Source organism: Lynx canadensis, chromosome A3, assembly GCF_007474595.2.
Source record: "Lynx canadensis isolate LIC74 chromosome A3, mLynCan4.pri.v2, whole genome shotgun sequence".
In the NCBI taxonomy this organism is placed as follows: domain Eukaryota; kingdom Metazoa; phylum Chordata; class Mammalia; order Carnivora; family Felidae; genus Lynx; species Lynx canadensis.
Genome location: NC_044305.1, coordinates 44896259 through 44919018, shown reverse-complemented (window position 1 = coordinate 44919018; position 22760 = coordinate 44896259). Strand labels below are relative to the sequence as shown.

General features: G+C 40.9%; 1 protein-coding gene across 1 annotated transcript in view; it reads right to left on the bottom strand.

Annotated features, from left to right (window-relative positions):
- Window positions 1-22760, bottom strand: part of CFAP61 (cilia and flagella associated protein 61) — a 273562-nt gene that overhangs the window by 53587 nt on the left and 197215 nt on the right. Inside the window, exons 21-24 of the mRNA XM_032592605.1 lie at window positions 17288-17580; window positions 10243-10570; window positions 8787-8878; window positions 1085-1290 (exon numbers count right to left, since the gene is read on the bottom strand). Of these exons, the coding sequence (XP_032448496.1) occupies window positions 1085-1290; window positions 8787-8878; window positions 10243-10570; window positions 17288-17580 (919 nt within the window). The remainder of the gene's footprint in view (window positions 1-1084; window positions 1291-8786; window positions 8879-10242; window positions 10571-17287; window positions 17581-22760) is intronic.

Here is a 22760-nt window from a genome sequence, read left to right as displayed (position 1 = left end):
CACAGAGCTGAAAATATTTACTACTTGGCCCTTTATAGAGAAAGTTTGCTGATCCTTGCTTTACAGGAAAGAAAGGGAATGATTAACCAAATGTCAGGATAGTTGTTATTCCAAGGACACAGAATGGATGTGATGAGAGAGGGCTTCTAACATTCTGAAGTAAGGAATTATTAATGAAGGAATTATTAACATAGAATTCTAGTACTATTATCCCTTAAAGTGTACATACATGTTTTATATACTTTTTTGTTTGTATGATGTATTCTACAATTTAAAAATATCTTTAGGAGGAAAGAGAGATTGCCTTTGATCCTAGCAGTCATGCCCATGGGTATTGAGGACCCTGGAATTCTATGACTTATGTCCTACATCTGTACCTGGCACTGGGTCTATCATCGTCTTGTTTTGTGTAAAGAAGTAAGTTTTCCTAACCTTTCTAACCAATAGACTATATCCAGCAGTAGCTTTCTACTCTAAAATTCTAGCATTCCCAGAGGTATAGAATGAAAAAGTATCTTCGCATTTGAAAAGACAGAGGTACAGATCACCCAATCTAACCATCCCACAGTGCAGAGTTCCCATAACAATATCTTAGGCAAACAGCCTCCCCCTTTGCCTGAGCATGTGCTAGGAAGACGGTTGGGGTCATGAAGGGCCTGTCCATGGCTGTGGAATTCCCACCAGGACCAAGTGCTTCCATATCCTGCTCCCAAATCTACCTCCTTTGATTTCTGATTACTCTTGGCAGGCCAATGTTGAAAGGCACTCAAATATCATCTCATCTGGGCTTGTCTGTGGTGTGAAGGCTGTGCTTGGATGCATCTGAGATCCAGGCCTCTGCATGGCCATGGGGACCATGTGTGGATGCATCAAGAGTCCATGCACTTCTCCATAGGACCCTCTACTCTCCATCCAATGCTAGTGGTCAGATATTCTTTGGTATATTAGAATAAAATTTCTGCCACTCTAGCTTCTCCCATGGGCTCCTGTTTTGCTTTCTGGTGCATCCAGAAACACATCCCTCATTCACAAGACATTATAAATGTTTGCATTTCTCCTTAGCAAAGTGTAATGTCCAACTTACCTGTAGAGATCTGGGATCAGTTTGTCTTCGTACCGAGCGCACAGGTTGTTGAGAAGTTGCTCATGCTGGCCAAACAAGCGGATGTAGTTGGAGACAGGGAAAGGCTCTTTAGAAAGGCACGTAATGGTTTCCACCATTTTATACTTGTCAATATGTATCCGGAAGTAAGTCCCACTTTTTGCATTACCTGTTACTATTTCTGAACCCTGGCAGGGGTAGGGGCCGGGAGACAAAGGGGGGAATCAGAAAAACAACATTAGAAACATTTCTGGATTTGGGGAACTTTATTATAGCAATTTATTTTTCAAATATAACAGACAGGTTACATCTTATTACATATTGCAAATAATAGTAACAGATATTGACTAAACAGAAGCTAACCTTGTGTCAGAAACTGCATACTTGGACTTAATGACTAAATGTTCCTCAGATATTTTAAACTCCGATTGCATTGTTCCCCGTTTCAAAATCAGTTGCTAGGTTACAACCAAGTCTCTACTATTCAATACCTCGCACAGCTAGTATAAGGAATTGGGTTTATTCTCTTCTATGAGGTGTGTGAACACTGCTCATTTTGTAAATTTTTTCACAGCACCATTTTTAGAAAAACCTCCTAGTCAAAAGTGGTCAGAAAGAATTTCGGTTTTTTAGTAGTTGATGTAAGCAAAAGAAACAAGTGAAAAGTGAATCCTTGCAAGCTGGCTTTGGGGAGGTTCAGCTGTTTGGTCATGTCTGTTCCCAAGAAGAAGGCTCAAGTTTATGGGAAGTATACCTGCAATTGTTCTGCAGGCTACTTGTTAGTTTGTAAGTTGTCAAAGGTATGGATTCATGGCGTTATGCCCCCTAGAAGCTGGCTAAAACTGCCGCATGAACCCAGATGAAAAGGAGAGATGCCGCTAGATAAATCCCATGTCACAACCACTTTTTGCATGTCAGCCCTTAATGGCTACTGACCTACCAACCAGAGACATGCTCCCCACCAGTTCAGGCAACCAGAGAACCTCAGTGGAAAAATATGGGTTCTTTTGGTGGTGGCTGAACCTGCACTTTGCCCTTAAACTCTGAACTTAGTACACAGTTACATTCAATAAAGCTTTCCTGAGGGCATATAGATTTAAGCTTTTGCTCTGAACTTCAATGTGGCATTTTAGAAATCCAAGGCAATTTGGACTACACTGATCCCAAACATTTGCTCAGTCCTGGACATCTCCTGGGGATTCTGTCTAAACAAGGACACATGACTTAACTGAATTTTTAAATAAATCGAAACAACCTGTGGGTGTTTGGGCATCACATGGTGAAGCCCTGGGGAGGAATCAGCCAGCAGAAAAGGCACAACGTGAGGAATGTCAGGTGAACTCTGGGCCAATACCAATTATGTGTGTGAAACTGGGTATTTGGGGGTCTGGGAGAGAGCAGATACAGTTTTGGAAAGCGTTTGGGGTTGGCACCTTAAGGGAGGTGCAAATGGTCCATCACTCAAGGAGATGGATGGATACAGACAGGCAATCTACCTCCAGAGCAACATGGAAGGCATCAGCTAACAAAACAATGGTACATCCACAAAATGGGATGCAACACATCCCACAAAAATTATTAGTAAACTATAATTCACATCAGAAAAATATGTTCACAGTACATTTGATGCTACAGTAGTATAAAAAGTATATTTTATAACTTACACAGTATTATTCTATTTTTATTTTCTTATTTTTTAAATTTTTTTATTATGAAATTTATTGTCAAATTGGTTTCCATAAAACACCCAGCGCTCATCCCAACAGGTGCCCTCAATACCCATCACCCACCCTCCCCTCCCTCCTATCCCCCATAAACCCTCAGTTTGTTCTCAGTTTTTAGGAGTCTCTTATGTTTTGGTTCCCTCCCTCTCTAACCATTTTTTTTTCTTCCCCTCCCCCATGGTCTTCTGTTAAGTTTCTCAGGATCCACATAGGAGTGAAAACATATGGAATCTGTCCTTCTCTGTATGACTTATTTCACTTAGCATAACACTCTCCAGTTCCATCCATGTTGCTACAAAAGGCCATATTTCATTCTTTCTCATTGCCACGTAGTATTCCATTGTGTATATAAACCACAATTTTATCATTCTATTTTTATAAACATACACAGCATCATTCTATTTGTTTTCTATCAACACTTTAACGAAGTGTTCAAATGGTCAATTTCCATGGTTGAGAGACTGGGTCATTTTTTACCTTTATGCTCATTTAACTATCTGTAGTTTCTATTTTTAAAAAATGACTATCACTTCTAACATGATAAAAAGTTATTTTTAACTACAGTGGCTGTGTTGTGGTAAGGAACCAGACATCTGATGAACAAATGGAGAGAGAAATGAAACAAAGCAGAAGGAGCAAGGGAGAAGAAAGGAGGGAAAGGGGGATGGATGGAGGGAGGGAAGAGTCTGGTGTGGAAGAGTGGGGCTTGTCTGGACCCAAGAAGAGTCTGGAAAAGGCCATGCCTGAGCCACTGGCTGCAGACTGCCCTCTCCTTATGTGATCATCCCCACCCCCTTTGCTCCTGCCACAAGTATTTCTCTAGCCATAGGTAGCTCCATAGTCTTTCTTCTGTCAGGTGTGTTTCCTCAAGTCTTGACTTCTCGGACTGAGCAATGAACACTCCCAGGGTACAGCATGTGACATTACAGGGTCAATTTTACCTGGCAGCCCATCACAGTAAAAGCTATTTCTGAATTAAATACACAATGCAGCTATGACAGTGAAGAACGTGCCTGCCATGTGTGTTTTGAAGATTAAGGGCCATTTGAGTTTGGCCCCAGAAGCTTTAGGCTTAGCCACCCCTCTTCTACCTGCAGGGGTGGGAAGCCCCTTTGTCAGTAGGGATGTCTTTTTGGAAAGCTGAGTGAGTCTCTGAGGAAGGGTCACTCTCTCACCTTGGCAGTAGGGTGGCTGGGGGTCCAGGAGAGTGGGGGTGGGGGCACTGGCAACAGCTCCGGCATAGATTTAGCATCAGGTTTCCCTGGGGCTCACTAGAGGGCAGAGTCCACAATCCCACAAGGTCTCAGCCCCTCTACATTCTCTTTAAAATTTCTTTGAGCTGAGGGATTAAGGAAGGGAAACCAGGCATCGAGGGACACACCTTGTGTTCTGCCCATGTGACGGACAAAATTTTTGACTTTGCAAAGGGGTTTCACTTCTGCCCACAAGGACTCTGTGTTTAAGAGTGCTGATTTGGCCAAGGCTGAGCACTTCAACAAGAGGGCCACAGAAACTTAGCTGGTGGTGTCTTCACAAGGTTTTGTGGAGCCCTGCCAGGTTGCTGGCTGAGAGTCAGAGCAGTGGGTACCCTCTGGGGTCAGCCTGCTCCAGGAGACCGATATAGTCAGCATGGCTTTCAATGATTTGTTGTCATGGTATCTGTTTGGGGGGGGGGAGTAGTTTTATTTATTTTTTAAATTTAAATATTGAATTAAAATCTGGGGGTTGCTTCTGTATGCTTCCGCACATTATAGCTATGAGGGCTTAAAGAGTACAGAAAACAGCCACACTGTAGAGAAAAAAAATGACCACACTGTGCTAAGATAGCTAATCTCAGCTATGGAAGTAATTTTGCCCATTTTAATGAGATTTGGCACTGTGTTAGCATAACCAGGGGAACGTTCTGGGAATGTGGAATGCATCGAAATATTTTGCATTGACATTAAAGATAAGTCACCCACAGATGGGTTTCTTAGACATAAATTACTCTTGTAGGGCCAAGCAGACTTCTCTAAAAATTTTAGGTCATTCCTAGTCATGGTTACTGACAGACCAGGAAAATCCGGTGAAGTCCAGGACTCTGTCTACCATCACAGAAAATCACTCCACTAATTGATGACTTAAGGCAGTTTCCATCCCTGCCACCCCATAAGGGATCTTGAGGTAATGATGATTTCATACACTTTCCAACACTGTGGGATGTGTCTAGTTGCTTCCTTTATTTTCAGTATGTAAGTAAATTGTTAGGAAATGTGGATCTTTCTTTTTTTGTTTTTGTTTTTGAAATGTGGATCTTGAATTTAAGACTTTGATGGGGAAACTAGTTCTGGTGTAGTCCCCCTCCTCCCTTCCCTTTTTCCTGAATACAATTATCCTTTTGAGTTCCTTTATGATTTTGACAAAGGTTGGAAAATGGCTGTGGAATTCATGCCAAATGGAAGACACAGGAGTAATGAGACTTGGTGTGCAAGAAATCAAGTCCCCAGCTCTTATGATGAACACACAATTTTAAATTTGATGGTATCCAAGGCAGAATTTGTTGTGACAAATTTCTTTATTCCATGGTGTATAAGCCAACAAAGCATGTGGACTGGAATCCGTAAATTAGTTTATTATGTAGGGGTCCCCTGTCTTCTTTTTGTCAGGTTACCTCTCAAAGAGCTCATGAATTACTAAAGTATCTTCTTACTTAAATATTCTAATTAGTGAGTGCTATAAAAGTCTGATAAAATTCATCTGCATGACATTTATTGTAGGAATGGCAATTCAGTTTCTCAAGTGAAATATTGTTCAATGGGCTCCTTTCTCCATCAATTGGCTATATTTAGGTGACTGCCTGACCATTTTGGCAACAATTTTACTTAATCAAATTAATTCCAACCCCAAAAGATTGCCATGGAACCATCCTACATTTTTTTTCTTGGAGAATAAAATGGAAAAAATCTGTTTAGATCTTCTGTACTAATTAAAAAGGAGGCCCACCTGGCAAAATAGTTAATTAAAGTCAGGGGTCCTGTTCAAATACTGTCATAGCACCAGCCAAAGAATCTATTTAAGTTGCATTCTTATTAAAACTCGTTATCTAAAAAAACGCCTTTTTAAGGGGTTTTTATTAAAAACCTCCTCTGACTTTATTCAGAGAGAGAACCAGTGGTTCAGAAACAAATGACACTGCATGTAGGAAATTACAGTGTCCTTGAAGAATCTGGTTCTGTTTGAAACCAAGTCCAATATTTTCCAGCTCTTGAACATAATATTCGGCTCCAGTTATTTATCTATGATGACCAAAGTGCTCAGCCTTTGAACACAACATCTGGCTTCATCCTATTTATCTAATGCCCCACATCACTGGTGGCAGGTTGTATTTTCCAAAGATGGACACAACAATATCCCCCACATGACATAATCATGTGCAGTATAGCCTTGACCCTCTTCCCATGGAGAAATGACCTCTATGTCCTCTCTCCTTGAATCCCAGTGGGCTGTGACTGCTCCAACAGATGGTGTGGGGAAGTGACACTGTGTGACTTTCAAGGATGAATCATAAAAGGCACTGCAGCTTCCAGCTTGCTAGTGAAGACACTTATACTCAGAGCCCTGAACCATCAGGTAAGAAGTCTGACTACTCTGAGGCTGCCATGCTGTGAGGAAGCCCAGGTGACCAGGGCTGGGTATGATGCTCTGGTCAGTGCTCCCTGTGACTGAGTCAGCCCAGCCCAGGGGTGTACAACAAGCCTTCAGAGGATCCAACCACTGAGTCACAACGAATCCTTCTAGTCTTCCCAGCTGAGGCCCCAGACACCATGGGGCAGAGAGAAGGCATTCCCGCTGTGTCCTGTCCAAATTCCTGACCCACAGAACCTGTGAGCAGAATCAAATGGCTGTTTCATGTTGCTAAGTTTTCTTATGCAGCAATAGACACTGTAACACTATTCCCTATGACCCCATCTTTGTTTGTAAGAAAATCTAGAATCAGACTGCATATACGGGACATACCTAAAAGAATCTAGGAGAGGCCCAAGGGAAATAGATTTTAATATATGGCATCTATCCTTCCCCTGCAAAAACCAAGTTTCATTATTTGTCTGGAACTATGATCAACAACAACATCCACCCCTGACTGGTTACCTGTTTCGTTCCTTAAAGGCATTGTTACTTTATATGTGATCCCTACTTTATATGTGAAATACAGAGAAGTTGGGTGACTTGTTCAAAGTCCATGGGAAGTACATGGGAGAGTTGGGATTCCAATTTCCAGAAAGAAGAAAGGAGAGGAATGAATAGCCTGTGCCATTTTGAGTCCATCTCCCTTTGAGGAATTTTCCAACAGCTTCTACTTACAACTCATTGGCCAAAACCTGCCACATGGCTAATCCTATTCTCAAGGAAATCTGGGAAATATATTTATTTTAATAAGTTGATCAGACTGTTAGCTCTCAAAAATATTAGGATAAGAAAATAGGCAACTTGCAGTATCTGTCTCACTGACAAAAAAGCAAACATGACACACCTGAAAGGAAACCCCCAAATGATAACCCAGTTTGCGACCATCTGCTAGGGGATCTAATCTGAGGAGCTTGCTAACTGACCAACCACACAGCGTCCTTTCCAGTTACTTTGAATCCAGGGGGTGTCCCACCCCACAGCTTCTGCTTCTCCTGGATGGCCCTTCCGGTGTAATTCAGGCAGGGCAGAAGAACAATGGGGTCTGGATGGACCCTAAGCAATGTATTTGCCACAAAGGTGGTTAATTATCTATTGGTGCATCACAGGTTACCTCAAAATTCAGCAACAAACTGTCCTTCAGTAGGTGAATGAATAATTTGTGTTCACCCAGACAATGGAATATTCTTTAGCACTGAAAAGAAATTCACTATCAAGCCATGAAAAGACACGAAGGAAACCAATCCACATTACTAAGTGAAAGGAGCCAATCTGAAATTATACAGTATGATTCCAACTATATGACATTCTGGAAACTATGGAGACAGTGAAAAGATCAGTGGTTGCTGGGGGTTGTGGGGAGGGACAGATGAATAGGCAGAGCATAGAGGAAGGAATTTTAGAGCCACGAACCTCTTGTGGATAATTGTGGATACATGTCATTATACATTTGCCCAAACACACAGAATGTACAACACCAAGAATGAACTCTAAAGTAAATTGTGGACTTTGGGAGCCAATGAAGTGCCAGTGTAAGTTCCTCCACTATAACAAATATACCACTCTGATGGGGAGTGCTGATCATGGAAGAGGCTATATATAAATGGGGTAGGGGGTACATGGGAAATCTTGCTATTTTCTTCTCAGTTTTGCTGTGAACCTAAACCTGCTCTAAAAAACAGTCCATTAAAAAAACACGTAATGCCTTAAAACAATAATAAACTTATTACTTCAGTGTTTGGGAGTCAGAAATTAGGCATAGTTTAGCTAGGGGACTCTGGATTAAGGTATCTCATAAGTTTGTAGCCAAGATGTCTGCTGGGGCTGCATCACCTGAAGCCTTGGCTGGGGCTAGAGGATCCACATCCAAGGCAGCTAGCTCCCTCACATGACTGGCAAACTGCTAATGACTGGTACAGGAATCCTCAATTCCTTATCATATTAGCCTCTCCAAAGCACTTCCTGGGTGACCATACAACATGGTAGGAGGTGATCCAGGAAGGCGCAAGTTGGAGCTGTAATATGTTTCATGACCTAGCCTTGGAAGTCACGCACACTGTTATGTCCACAATATTCTGCTGGCAACACAAGTCAGCCACATTCTGTGTGGGAGGGGACCACACAAGGGCATGAATACTAAGGAGCAAGAATCATGGGACCATCTTGGGGGCCAGCTATCATGGTGGTTTTCTGATGAACCAGTACAATATACTAAAGACTCTGAATAAAGAATTTCAACCTCCTGTAAATAAATTTTTATATTTGAAAGTAAAATGAAATTCAAGAGTAATACTTACAAAATTAGGCTGGGCCATTTGTACCTCTAAGGGAGTTGGAATGGCAGGTTTGGCAATATGCAGATAATGGTAAGACCCAGGTAGAATGCCTCCTATAGGAAACAGCAAGTTTTGCACATTTTAGTTTAGTTGTTGATGCAGTGGTGATAGTTTATATATTTGTATCATAGGATAAACAGAGATGCCTACCATGGTATATGCTACTCACCTATCCCACTAAAGTACTACTATTAGTAAGAAATTCCCTGAGATTGAAATTATTTAAAAACTCAATGTGAATGTGCCATTATACCCATAATATAGTCACCAATGCTCCAGGAAGATGTGCCAAGCTCATCCTGTGTATCCTGTGATTTCCCATAACCCTTGGCACTCTAACCTATGCCTGCCAATGCCAGACCAAGACCTAGAGAGGCCTTAAATGGTAACGCAGTGGTATTCCCATTCCTTGTCCTCTTTCAACATGTACTCAAAATATTAAAGTGGATGTTATTAAGGAAAACCAACAAAGTTCTTGCTCAACACTTAGAAAATTATCATTAAGAAATCCTTACTATTTCTAGCTTGTCCCATAAATACGAGCTTGATCTAGCTCTAGTCTCTGACATTCATCCCTTCTCTTCCTTTCCCATGGCCACACCTTTCCTAAGTTTTCATCCAAAATGAGAAGCAGAGCAGGATCTATCAGAGTCCATTTAATTAGGTAGAAAACAACAAGGACTGGAATGTAGGGCTTTGTCTCTTTATCTCATATTCTATTTACTGGATTAGGGTCCATGGATACCCTAGGGGTCCATGGATGACTTTAGAGGTGGGTCCATCAACCTCCTGGAAATGAACACACAGTTCTGTAAATATGTGCATTTTTGTGGTAGAAGGTCCATAACATCCAAAGACACTATTCTCAAAGATATCTCTCATCTCCCAAACATAAATACTGTATTGCTCATATGGTGATCTTCTCAGGGGTCAATATGGCTTAGGGGATGAAAAGTGAACTATTTTATAGTTGTGAATGGTTTCGTTTATCCATCCAGATAAGAGGCCAAGGCCTCTATCCAAGGATACTTGGAAGGGTCTCCTTATCTCTGAGCTTATAGTGAGAATGAAGGTTTGGCAAGATGTCAGGGTATTGCACCACTAACCAGTTGTGAGTGACCTTTGGGCAAGTTAATGATTATTCTCGGTCTCAATTTCCTTACCAGTAAAATAGGAGCCACAGTTATGACGTGGTCCATAATACATGCTCAAAATAAAAAGGACCACAATAATAATTCCACGTCCATAATAAATGCTTAAAAATGAGACTGAGCCCTCCCCCATCTCAGTGCAAACCCACTGAGGGACAGAGGAGCCTCCTCACCAAGCCTAAGAGAAACATACAGGGCAGCCCTGAGCACTGACCCAGATCCAATGGGTGGTTTAATTGGAGGGAAGAAGGTGGCCTACTACAAACCTTGGATCTTGGCTCCCTTGTACATGGGGATGAGTCGGTCAAGATCAGCTGGTGGCTCAGTCACAGGCTCCAGGGTTGGGTCAAAAAGATTGAGCATGGCTGCTGCCAGCTGGAAGCCAATTTCTTTGGAATTAAAGCTGCTGTGAGTCCACTCATTTGAGTAATATTTATTGGAGAATTTGGTGAGGGAGCCAGCAGCTCTGATGGCTATATCATTGGTGTGGAAATTAGTATCAATCACAAGTCGGCCGTCATAGACAAGACATGCATCATTGAGTGCTTTAAACGTTTCATAATCCACGTTCTTCTCACAGAAGCTAAAGAACATCTACAAAGCAAACACTCACATTATTACTTAGTCATCACTCTTCATTTTACATTCTCAATAGTGTGAATAGTCTCCAGAGCACCTTATCTTTGGGGGCATACAAAACAACAACAACACTAAATCTACCAAAATGTCATAATGGTGTGGTGTGTGTGTGAGCAGAGAGAGAGAGAAAGAGAGACAGACAGGAGCATCTGTTTTTGGTATGAAGGACAAATTAAGATACCTAATGTTACTCCTTTTTGTAATCACTCAATCTAGACATCCAATGGAGAGAAGGATGCCAAGTGATGGAGTATCTATTAGAAAAGTAATTTTTTTCCATGTAAAATGGTTTATATCCATAGAGACACCACTTACCCCTCATTCACCTACATTTTAGATAGCTCTATCTCAGCCTCCTCCTATTTGCCTCTTCTTGTGTCTGACACTTAGGTCTCTCCAGGTTCCTTCTTGGGGTCACCCCAATCCAGTCTTGAGTCTTCAGATTGCCTTGTTCCTGCCCTGTTACACCAGAAAGCCCATCCCTGAAGGATGCCCCAGAGAATGAGAGCCCCATCAGTATCAGTATCTACCAGGTTTGGGCTCCTGCCTTATTCCTTCCTGCCCTGGCATGGAAGACAGTAAGTATTTTCAGGATACCTATCCTATGACAGGCACTGTGCTATAGAAGGGCCCAAAACACCTCTGCATGCTCCTTAGATGTGACCTGTATGCTTCCTCCATTCTCTGCCCAAATTTCAATGCTTTCTTGTGATTATCTGGATATCTTCTTCAACAGTGATGTTGAAAGTCATTATGGCAGTCCAAGTTAGTTGTTTTTAAGTCTTCAGTTGTCATTGAAATAGTAAGTTTAGTCATTTTTATCTTAACCTAAATATAATTTGCCACCTTATTAAAAGCATGCTACAAAATGAACATATGACATGGGTCCTCATCATTGTGATGGACATCATACTCCCTGCTTCCTTCACATGCCTGCTTTATGTACCTCACTTGCCCCATTAGGTAAAGAAATTAGCTCTCTGGGGCCAGGAATACTTCCTTTCCATATCCCTTCCCTACACCCATGAATGGTGCATGAATGATGAATGATCCTCAGTAGCCACTAGTCACATGTGACTATACACATTTAAATCTAAAATTAATTAAAATTAAAAGAAAATAAAAATTCAGATCCTCAATTGTAGTACCTATTTCAAATGTCCAAAAGCTATAGGTGGCTAGTAGCTGCCATATTGGACAATACAGATACAGATCATTTCCATTAGTTCTATTGGATGGTGTCAGACTTGGATCCATCACCTCTGTGATGGCCTTTGTTCTCCCTTAGGGAGCCACCAGGCCTTTGCCCTTTTCCTTGTTTCTTCACTCAGCTATCTAACCTATCCCAGTTACTCCTATCCTAGGCAGCTTCAAGTCTCTTTAGAATTCATTCTGTCTTATAATTCTTAGTGACCACAGGAAAATACATTTCTCTGAGTCTCTGACTCTGGATCTTTCTGTCTCTCTACTCTTCTCTCTCTCCTCCATTCTGTTCCCATCATTATAAAAATAGATCTCCCACTCATATAAAAATACGGAAAGCTGTTTGATCTGAATTGAAATCATACATGAAAAAGTACCATCAACCTCTTGAGCCCTTGAAAATATTCAGAAGCCCCCTTCAGCATTCCCCAAAAAGTTCTTCTACCTACCCAGATTTTTCTTAATTAAACCTACTTTTAATTGAGTAGCATATTAAATATGTTATTTCTTATTTTCCCAGGTTTTAAAGATTACTAGTACTGCAGTATTATTATTATTTTATATTTTTTTGGTGTAGGAATTCACAATTTTGTTACACTTGGGATTTCACAGGAGTTTGTGAACCAGACTGAAAACTGAATAAGCAAATCTAACACAGTTCATGGGACACATGTGTTCTAAGTTACAAATCTTTCAAGTACAACTCATGCATTTTTGTAATACCAACTTAGCATTACATACTGGATGAAAATATGAAGTAGAAATATCTGGCCACATTGAAGTTGTTGAATAAATATTTAAGACTACTTATATTTATAATTCTGATTATGGAGAGCAAAACTCCTTGGTTAGCAGATCGGGAGTCAGTGATCTGATAAACCTCATTCATTATGCATTCATACAATATCTTGGTGAAGAAGATAAACATGGAGTTTATAATCTAATTTGAGAAATGGACATCAACAAAGTCATCACACTGACAGGCAGAGGATTTCAGATTATAATGAATGCTGTGTAGAAAAGGGAGAAACCCGGCTGGAGACTGGACCATCTGGTAGGCACCCAGGAGGCACTACCACCCGGCGGAAGGAAGCCAGGTGTTGATGTGAGTCCAAAATCCAACTCGAGAGTTCTGCTTCTAGTGTAACGGTGTGATCCCTTCAGGTTAATCCTCTCACTGATACAACTATAAACTCTGGTCAAAGTACAAAAACTATTACCCAAGGATTCTGATGAGCATTTACAAGTAGATAGATGGTGCAGGACAGTAAAAACTTGGAACAATGACCAGCATGAGGGTAATTTTCTTATTTTGGTGGCTTTTGGAAGAGGATGGACTATAGTCATTTTATACACTAACAGAAGAATAAAGATGGTAGAGAAAAGAGTCAGTGAACTTGAAGTCACATCAGTAGCAATTACTCAGTGTGAAGAATAGAGAGAGAAGAAACAAAGAGATTGAAACAAATGAATAGGGCCTTAAAGGCCCATGCAGCAAGAGAAAGTCTAACAGATGTGTGACTGGAGACCCAGGAGGAGAGGAGAAAAGAAGGAGGCAAGAACTAATGGCCAAGATCTTGCCAAAATTTAGTGAAAGTTATAAGTGTATAGATTCAAGAAACTCAGTGAATGAACCCCAAACAAGATAAATTCAAGAAAAAACATGTTTTGATACAAAATAAACACAGAACCCCCACAGCATCAAACTTCTGGGAACTGAAGATAAAGAAAAAATCTTGAAAGCATCCAGGGGAAAATGACACACTACGTACAGGGAAACAATGGTTTGAATGATGACAGATTTTTAAAACCAAAACTCATGGATGTCATAAGACAATGGAAAAAACATCTTTGAAGAGCTGAAAGGAAAAAAAAAAACCAATGTCCTAGGCCATGATCCTATATCCAGTGGATCCTATATCCACATAATTCAGGGTTGACTATTTTTCCAGTCTCTTTCATGTTAGCTTTTAGTAACTATACTGTGAGATTGGTGTTTTTAAATAGAGGAAAACTAGAGAATCCATTGCCAGCAGACCTGAACTGTGTGTGCAATAGGAAGTTGTTCAGGATGAGAGGGAATTGAATTGGATGGAAATCGGATCTTCAGAAATGAAGGCAGCAACAAAATTGGAAAATATCGGGGTAAATATAAAAGTCTATTTTTCTTCTTAAGTTCTTTCTGTTTAAAACAAAAATTATAATTTTGTTGGTTTTTCAACGTGTGTAGATATAATACCCATGACAAGTGTAACAGAAAAGCGTGTCCAGAAAGTGGCAAGAAGGTACCTGTACAGTTGCAAAGTTTTTATATTTTATGTGATGGTACAATATGAACTCTAACTAGAATGTAAAAGATTACTGATGTACAGTACAAGCAGCAACCAGCTGGAAAACAAAATTTTAAAAAGCCATTTATAATAGCTCAGATCCTGCACAAAGGAAGATATACCAATGGCCAATAATCACATGAGAAGATGCCCAACATCATTAACCATCAGGAAATCCCAAATTAAAAACACAATGATACATCATGTCATACCCAACAGAATGGCTAAAATTAGAAGGACTGACAATACCAAGTGCTAGCAGAGACTACGGAATAACTGAAACTCTCATACATTGCTGGTAGAAATATGAAATGATATGGCTACTTTAGAAGGCAGTATGGTAGCTTCTTAAAAAGGTAAACATTCACTGACCATATGACCTAGCCATTCTTCGGGTGGATAGCTAAGAGAAGTGAAAATATGTCTACCCAAAGATGTGTATAAGAATGTGCACAGCAATTGAACAAATAAACCAAATGTGATAGAGAAATACAATGGAATACCACTCAGTGATAAAAAGGAATGAACTACTGATACATGGAATAATATGGATGAATCTCAATACCATTATGCTGAGTGAAAGAAGCCAAATACAAACTAGTACATAATGTATGATTCCAGTTATAAAAATTTTAGTTTTAGCAGGTGCTCTGGGTATGATACCATCTGTTTTTGTTTAGTTTTCCCATCCTGCTGTAACAAAGTACTGCAAACTGGGTAGCTTAAAACAACAGAAATTTATTCTCTTACAGTTCTGGGGATGACATGTCTGAAGTCATGGTGTTGTCATGACTGTGCTTCCTTCTGAAGCTCTAGGGAAGACTCCTTCCTTGTCTCTTCCTAGCTCCTGGCAGTTACTAGCGATCCTTTCTGTTCCATGACTGGTTGCTGCCATCACTTCAATCTTGGCCTCTACCATCATATGGCCTCTTTCCCCAAGTGTCTCCTCTGAGTCAAATCCTTCTCTCCATAGATGGGCACCAGTCATTACATTTAGCGCCCTCTCAGATCCACCGTGACCTTCTCTTCAGTTGATAACATCTATAAAGATCCTATTTCCAAATAAGGTCACATTCAAAGGTACTAGGGATTAAGACCATATCTTTCTGGGGGGATGTAGTTCAACCCACAATACTGTGACCACAGTCAAAATAATGAATGTATTCATCCCCACCAAAATTTCCTAATGCCTGATAGCGATGCTACTCAAAGCTGACAGTAGAGGAGAGAAATGCTCTGACTTCTTCCTTTTTGCTATTTCTAATCTTCTGCCAGTACCTATTGTTGGTCAAGCACAGATGAAGGTCAGTGAGCAACCAGCGCTGGGAAATATTATCTGCACAGGCCATTCCTTGTGGTGCAGAGCACAGTGGAGGAAGTGGGAGGCTTTATCTAACTCAGATTGCTTTAGGATGAAGTTTTAGCAGGAAGGTGTATTGGAACAAAGCAGGTGAGAGTATTTGCAAAATGTCTCTGCCACAATTTCAATTTTGATCTCAATAGGGAAATAAAGGCCAGAGGGGGCTGCTAGAGAACCTGTATTCTGTTGCTTATTTGGGGAGGTTTTCTTATATCCCTGCTTCCTAAGCAGGGTATGTGTTTACCTCCAGTGGCTCCCCAAGATAAATGTGGCATATCTTCCAAGATCATCATTTTGGGGAGAAATTTTGAGTGAAATCATTTTGATTCTTCTTAACCTAAATAGGTATTGCAACATACATTAAAATAAAATTAACTTTTCCTGTCTTTTTCGCTGTTGTGTCCCTCACACTTAGGACAGAGCCTAAGACTTAGCAGGTGTTCAACGAAAATTTCTGGAATGAATGAATAAATGAATGTATTAAGGAGCAGAATGCAAAATTTCCGTAGATTACCAGGATAAAATGAGGGATTCCAGAGAAATCTCTTCTGTGCTTTGAGATCCTGTCCAGACTGTGGGTGCGTGTGTGTGTGTGTGGGGGGGGGTGGTGGATAAAGGTCACCATCATTTACCTGTAAGGGTACTTGGGTCAGAAGCCCTGACTTAGGCTGACTACCCCCTACTCTCAGGTAAGGAATTGCTATGACCCCTCACAGACTTCCCCCAAGAATGTGGCATTCTTTACCACAACTGATCACATACTCCATATTCACACTGTACTCAGCCTCTACTTTGTAAGGAGGGGTCTCTTCCTTCTCTATTAGATTGACTGGGCCCTTCCCTATCTCCCTGCCTGCTAGCTTCTGCTAATCTCCTGAACTGGCAAATCCGAGGACAAGGGTTGTAAGTCAAGCTATTACACAGCCTAAGAGAAAAGTTCTCCTTCTCTCAAAAGATAGATAATTAGATAGACAATAGATAGATAGATAGATAGATAGATAGATAGATAGGAGAAAGAGGTCTTCTAAGTCTCTAGTTCACGGGGGAGAAACCCATTATTGCTGTTTCTAGAGTCTTAAAAAGTTAACAGCAGGATAGACTTTGGGGCCCTCTGACCTTGGTTGGGAGCCCAGCATACCACTGACTTGAAGGCAGAGTGTTCTCATCTGTAAAATGGGGATGCTTCTCCTTACAGACCTGTTGTGACCAGGTGACGGACGATACTGCAAGCATGCAGCATGGTGCCTGGGACATGGTGAGCTCCTGGTCCATGTTAGCACTCTCTGAACCTTTGACACTCCTTCCATGAAGAGGCAGGGCTTAATTCCCCTCCCTTTGGATATGGGCAGATGATACAGTATCTCATTCTCTCTCTTTCTCTTTCCCTTTCTCTCTCATTCGGTTTTAGAACCAAGCCACTCTTCCAAGGTGAAGTGTTCTGGACAAAATTGCAGCTGAAGATGATCTAGCATCTAAAGTCAGAGGAAGGGTTGAGCGTGACTCCAGCTCCACCCCCAGTCTGACGTCAGCTACGTGAGAGACTTCAAGTGAGAGCTGCCCAGCTGGGCAGGCTCAAATCCCAGGACCCAGAGAGAGAAAAATAATATATGCCACCGAGTTTGGGGTGGCTTGACCCTCAGCAATAGAGCATCTGGCCATTTAAAAAAACCCCAAAACCTGTGGCTATGAATTCCCGACCCGTCATCTCTCAGACCCCAAGTCCGTGGCAGGTGAAGGCTCTCTGGAGGTGGTGAGTGAAGTTCACAGGGACCTACTTACGGAGCACGGGAGTCTGAAAGGCTTGGTGGGCGTGGTGAAGCAGGCGCTGTGGATGGGGTCTGGGAACTGGCCATCGTTCCACTGAGCCAGGAGGGCGTCGCGGTAAATGGCAACCCCTGCTGCTCTGAGCGCGTCCTCCACCGCTCTTTCCACCGAGTAGTTGTTGATGCAGGTGATGGTGGAGGTGGGCGGGGGCTGCACCAGGTGGATGTAGCCGCCCCTCACACCAAGGTTTAAGAGCGTCTCCACTGTGGTGTAAGTGTCAATTGTATTCCCATAGACAATGACATTCCCTAGAAAAGGAGGCAAATGCTAAGATGCACAGTTTAAAAAAACAACCCAAACCTTGTTAGTCTAATGCTAATAATACCGAATTGTTCCCTATAACCTTCCCCTTTTTTCAGCTGCAGGAAGTCAGCGGTGTTTCCTAGCAACGGCGACCAAGATAATTTAGTAAAGAATTGGCACAAAACATCCCACAAAGTAGTCAAGTACTTTTAACACAGAAGTAGGACATTCATCTATGGTCCTGTAATTTGAAAGTTGAAGTTATGCTAAATGAAACCATCTGGAATAAAACCTTTTATCTTGTTTTTTTTTTTTTTTTTCTTTCCCCTAGTCGCTACACTTACTAAGGAAAAAAAATAATAATAAAGCTTGCGATATTTACAAGTTCTTCCTAAGTGATGAGCAGGACGCTGGTAAAAAAAAAAAAAAATCATGGACGAGTTAGGACAAACATTTTAATATTTAAGTGTTGAACTGGGTTGATTTCAAGGAAACTGTTTCCTTTTCTGAGAACTAAAGACTAAAACATTCTGCTTTTCAATGGATAATTTTATGAAGATTCAAATTCTGATTTTTAGATGGGTCGAGACCTAGCAAAAGGGAATGCAAGTTGTTCTTTCAGTCGGTAAGAATGAAAGCACAATATAATCTTGACAGAGTTCCCCCAGGCAAAAGCATTTAGACAGTAACAGTCTAAGCTATTTACATTTCTTAAAAATACTACAGAAATAATTACATGTGACATGTTTTAAGATCAAACTAACAAATGAGTGAAATCCAGTATATGCTATTTTTGACACTGAATTGGCATTTTTACCTTTTTTTTTTTTTTTTTTTTTACAAAGAAAGGAACTGCCATAGACTCACTTTTCAGGCAACATGTAACAATTTTATGACAAAATGATAGATTCATTGAATCTCTCTTTTTTTCCTGTTTATGAAATGATATTAAGAGAAATTTTACAAGGCAAAATAAATGGTAAGTGTATTTTATTCAATTTCGTTGCATAAATTAAGGAAAAATCTATTTCCATCCTAAACTGAAAGAAGGTGTAATGGCTGGTTTTATTTGCTTAGGAAGAAAAAAGGAACTAGAACACCTTTCAGATTGCTTCTCTGATGGTAACAGCATCTAGAAAGTTCTCCTATACTTCCTGTTGCTCAAATATGGAATGGAAAGAAGGCACTGAGGCCAGTGGGCAGGGTCCTTCCTGCCTTCACTAGGATGCTCTAATTTTGTGGCTAGGATCATCTCTCTATTCAGATGCTCTAATGCAACATTCCTCTATGGGCTGCATTTTCCTTGTCTGAAAGAGCCAACATTTTGCTTAAATTATTTTGCTTCCACCTGCTGTGAAACATGAATCCTAGCTGTCTGGCACAACAAAGACTCAGCCTGGCAGGAAAGCCAAAACTTGAACCTAAAACTGTCACAGGTTTGAGGTCTTCCACCCTTTTAAAATATGCATGTCAACACAACATTCATTTTCAGGGAAACAAATTTAAGTGTTTAGCCCCCCCCCCCCCCCCCCACAATTCAGGGCTGAATATTTTTCCAGTCTCTTTCATGTTAGCTTGTAGAAACTATACTGTGAGATGGGCTTTCGGGGAAGCCAGGGCAATGCGATGCTGCTGGGTACTATCTAGCAAGGGTTGCCCACAGACTATAGGCAGCTGAAGAGGATGAGGCTTTTCATTTCAAAAGGTAATATATTTTATAAAATCTCTAGTATTTAAATTAGATGTTTACTGATAGATATTCTAATTGCAAAATAGATTTGCCTACAGTTCAATTTGGAACAAAATCCACCCCCCCCCCCCAATATGAGACTTTGGTTATCATAATAGTTGCAATAATGCAACATAACAAATCACCCCAAAACTTAGTGTCAAACAACAATCAGCCTATTGTTGTAGGTCAGCTCACACATCTGCGGGTGGGCTGGTATCAGCGGGTCCGGCTCCACATTGTGGTTGGGATTGTGCCTGCACATGTGTCTTGCACCCTCGTTGGACAGAGATACCTGAGGCATGTTCTATTTATGGAGAAGTGCAGGAGCATGGGAGGGCAAGAGCAACTGCTCACTTTTCAAGCCTCTCCTTGCATTACATCCACTAATGTTCCGTTGACCAAAGCAATGCATGTGGTCAAAGGAGTGGGAAACACTCTGCCCAGGGTAGGAGAGGGAACAGTGTGGATATTTGCTGAACAACAGTCCAAAACCATCAGTTATATTGGGCATCGTAAATAAATGCTTATATGATGCCATCTAAAATTTTCATCTAAACATGTTTTTTAAGATTATTTACACATATCTCTTTCATTATTCACAAAATAGAGTAGAATCTCATTGTGATATATAGTAAAACCTTGGTTTGCAAGCATAATTTGTTCCAGAAACATGCTTGTAATCCAAAGCACTTGTATATCAAAGCGAATTTCCCCGTAAGAAACAATGAGGGGTGCCTGGGTGGCTTAGTTGGTTGGGCATCTGGCTTTGGCTCAGGTCATGATCTCACAGTTCGTGAGTTCAAGCCCCGCATTGGGCTCTGTGCTGATAGCTCAGAGCCTGGAACCTGCTTCAGATTCTGTGTCTCCCTCTTTCTCTACCCCTCCCCTGCTCACACTGTCTCTCTCTGTCTCTCAAAAATAAATAAATGTTAAAAACATTTTTTTAAATAAATAATGAAAACTCAGATGATTCGTTCCATGACCCAAAAATATTCATATAAAAATGATTACAATTCTGTAATGTCATACAAAATAACAAACAAAATACAAAATATAGAGAAAAATAAACAAATTAACCCACACTTACCTTTGAAAACCTTCATGGCTGGTGTGAGGGAGACCAGAGAGAGGAGGGTTGTTGTGTAGGACAACTTTCACTATCACTAACCGAATCACTGCTATCTATTGGCTCAATGGAATCTTTTTCTGCATGGGGGCCATTGTATATACTTGCATGGATGTTGACTACAGTAAAGTATTAATAAACTCTTGTCATATACTGTATTTAATGTAACTGACAATACGGCAGCAGAGGAAAGGGTCTATATCTGCAGGCAGCCTGACCTAGAATGAAGCAAAGCATTCCTAAGCTTACTTTTGTATGGAAAAGCAAAGGAAAGTCCATAGGTGCTTTGAAGTGACAAAAAAATACACTAGTGCCAGTTGTAGGCACCTTCCAGGGTTCTGAAAAATCACTGATTTCTGCCAAACATGGTAGCCTGAGACCGAGCATCAGAGCATGGGAGATGATCATGCATAATCCCAGAGAGAGAGAGAAGAACCATCATCTCGGTTGTGATCATGTGACATTCAGCATCATGTGCCACTCATATCGCAAGACATTGCTCATTTATCAAGTTAAAATTTATTAGAAATGTTTGCTCGTCTTGCGGAACACTCGCAGAACACGTTCCTTGCAACCCAAGGTTTTACTGTAATTTTTTACTACAGAAATAAGAACATGCTACAGGTCAGCTCACATCCCTCCACAAATACAAAAATACCTGATGTAACAAGAGCAGATTTGCCAGTTCCATCTCTTGCCTTTTAAATGTCTGCACTATGATATTTACATGATATTTGCACAGTTGTGAGTTCTTTCTACGTCATTTCTCACTTTGACTTTGTAAAGAATTTTTAGAGTCCATTCATGTTTATTGCATGATTCCTGTATACCAGGCACAAAGCCAGGCACTTGTAGACACAATCTATAATTACATTCATAATCATGAGTAACAATAGCATAAAGTATAGCCCACCATGTTACCCCTGGTGCCTTGCACAGTATCTTGCCAACAATGGGTGTGACAAAATGTTTCCTGACTGAACATATGGATGAATGTTTGAGGTTATCATATGTTAATTGGGTCTTACTTTTGTGCCTTCTAAAATATTTTTTGCAGAACAACCTTCCTGTGGCCAGATTTCCTACTACATATTTCTACTTGGTATTCCCTATAAAGTTGGCACTTCTTTATCCAACCACAGGATAAATTGTATATCTGAGATCTATACGATAGAAACATGTTTCCCTTCACAATGTTAGATCTGGTTATGTAGGTTTCCCCACATAATCCTAAATGTAACCAAAATTGTGTGTGTCTACAACACAATAGTATAAAATAATACTTCTGCCATATTGGTAGGCACTTCAACCCAAGGAAACAGGACTGTTTTATAAGAAAGTTAACCCTTGTATAACTATCATGTTGTGATAGCTGGGTCAATTTTTAGCTGAATCACAGAGGGAAGATGGGGGAAAAGGAAATGGAGAGAGAAAAAAGAGGGGGCAGAGAGACAAAGAACAGAGAGAGCCTTGGAGATACAGATTTTCTTCAATCACTGGATAAGTGACACTTAAGAGACCAAAAATAGGTGAAACAAACTGGTTGCCAGGTGAGGGGAGAGGATGGATGAACTAAGCCATGAATAGTAGTACTGAAAAGGACTTTCCCGGGTCTGACAGCTTTATCCCAGCCAAAATATATAAGATGGGGTAGATGGGGTTCCATTGGAACAGATCACCCTGACCACTAAACAGAGGGAGTAAGGCAGCCCCAGGTTATGTGGGACCCGTGATATATACTCATGTACAACATGCTTTTTTTTTTTTTTTAATGTTTATTTATTTTTGGGAGACAGAGAGACAGTGCAAGCAGGGGAGGGCCAGAGAGAGAGGGAGACACAGAATCTGAAGCAGACTCCAGGCTCCGAGCTGTCAGCACAGAGCCCGACGTGGGACTCGAACCCACAAAGCACGGGATCATTACCTGGGCCGAAGTCGGACGCTTAACCAACTGAGCCACCCAGGTGCCCTTCATGTATGACACACTTTTAATGTCAGACAACTTCAATCAGCCAAAGATTTACCTTTTCTTTTAAAGCAGTTAAGTTGTTTTTTTTTTTTTTTTTTGAGAGAGAGGGAGAGAGAGAGAGAGAGAGAGAGCAGGGGAGGGGCACAGAGAGAGGGAGAGAGTAGCCCAAGCAGGCTCTGCACCGTCAGCACAGAGCCTGACACAGGGCTTGAACTCATGAACTGTGAGATCATGACCTGAGCCAAAAACAGGAGCCAGACGCTTAACCCACTGAACCACCCAGGATCCCCTAGTCAAAGATTTATTTTAATCAATGTATTTCCACCACTTAGGTACTTTGTAACTCATGGAGTCTTTG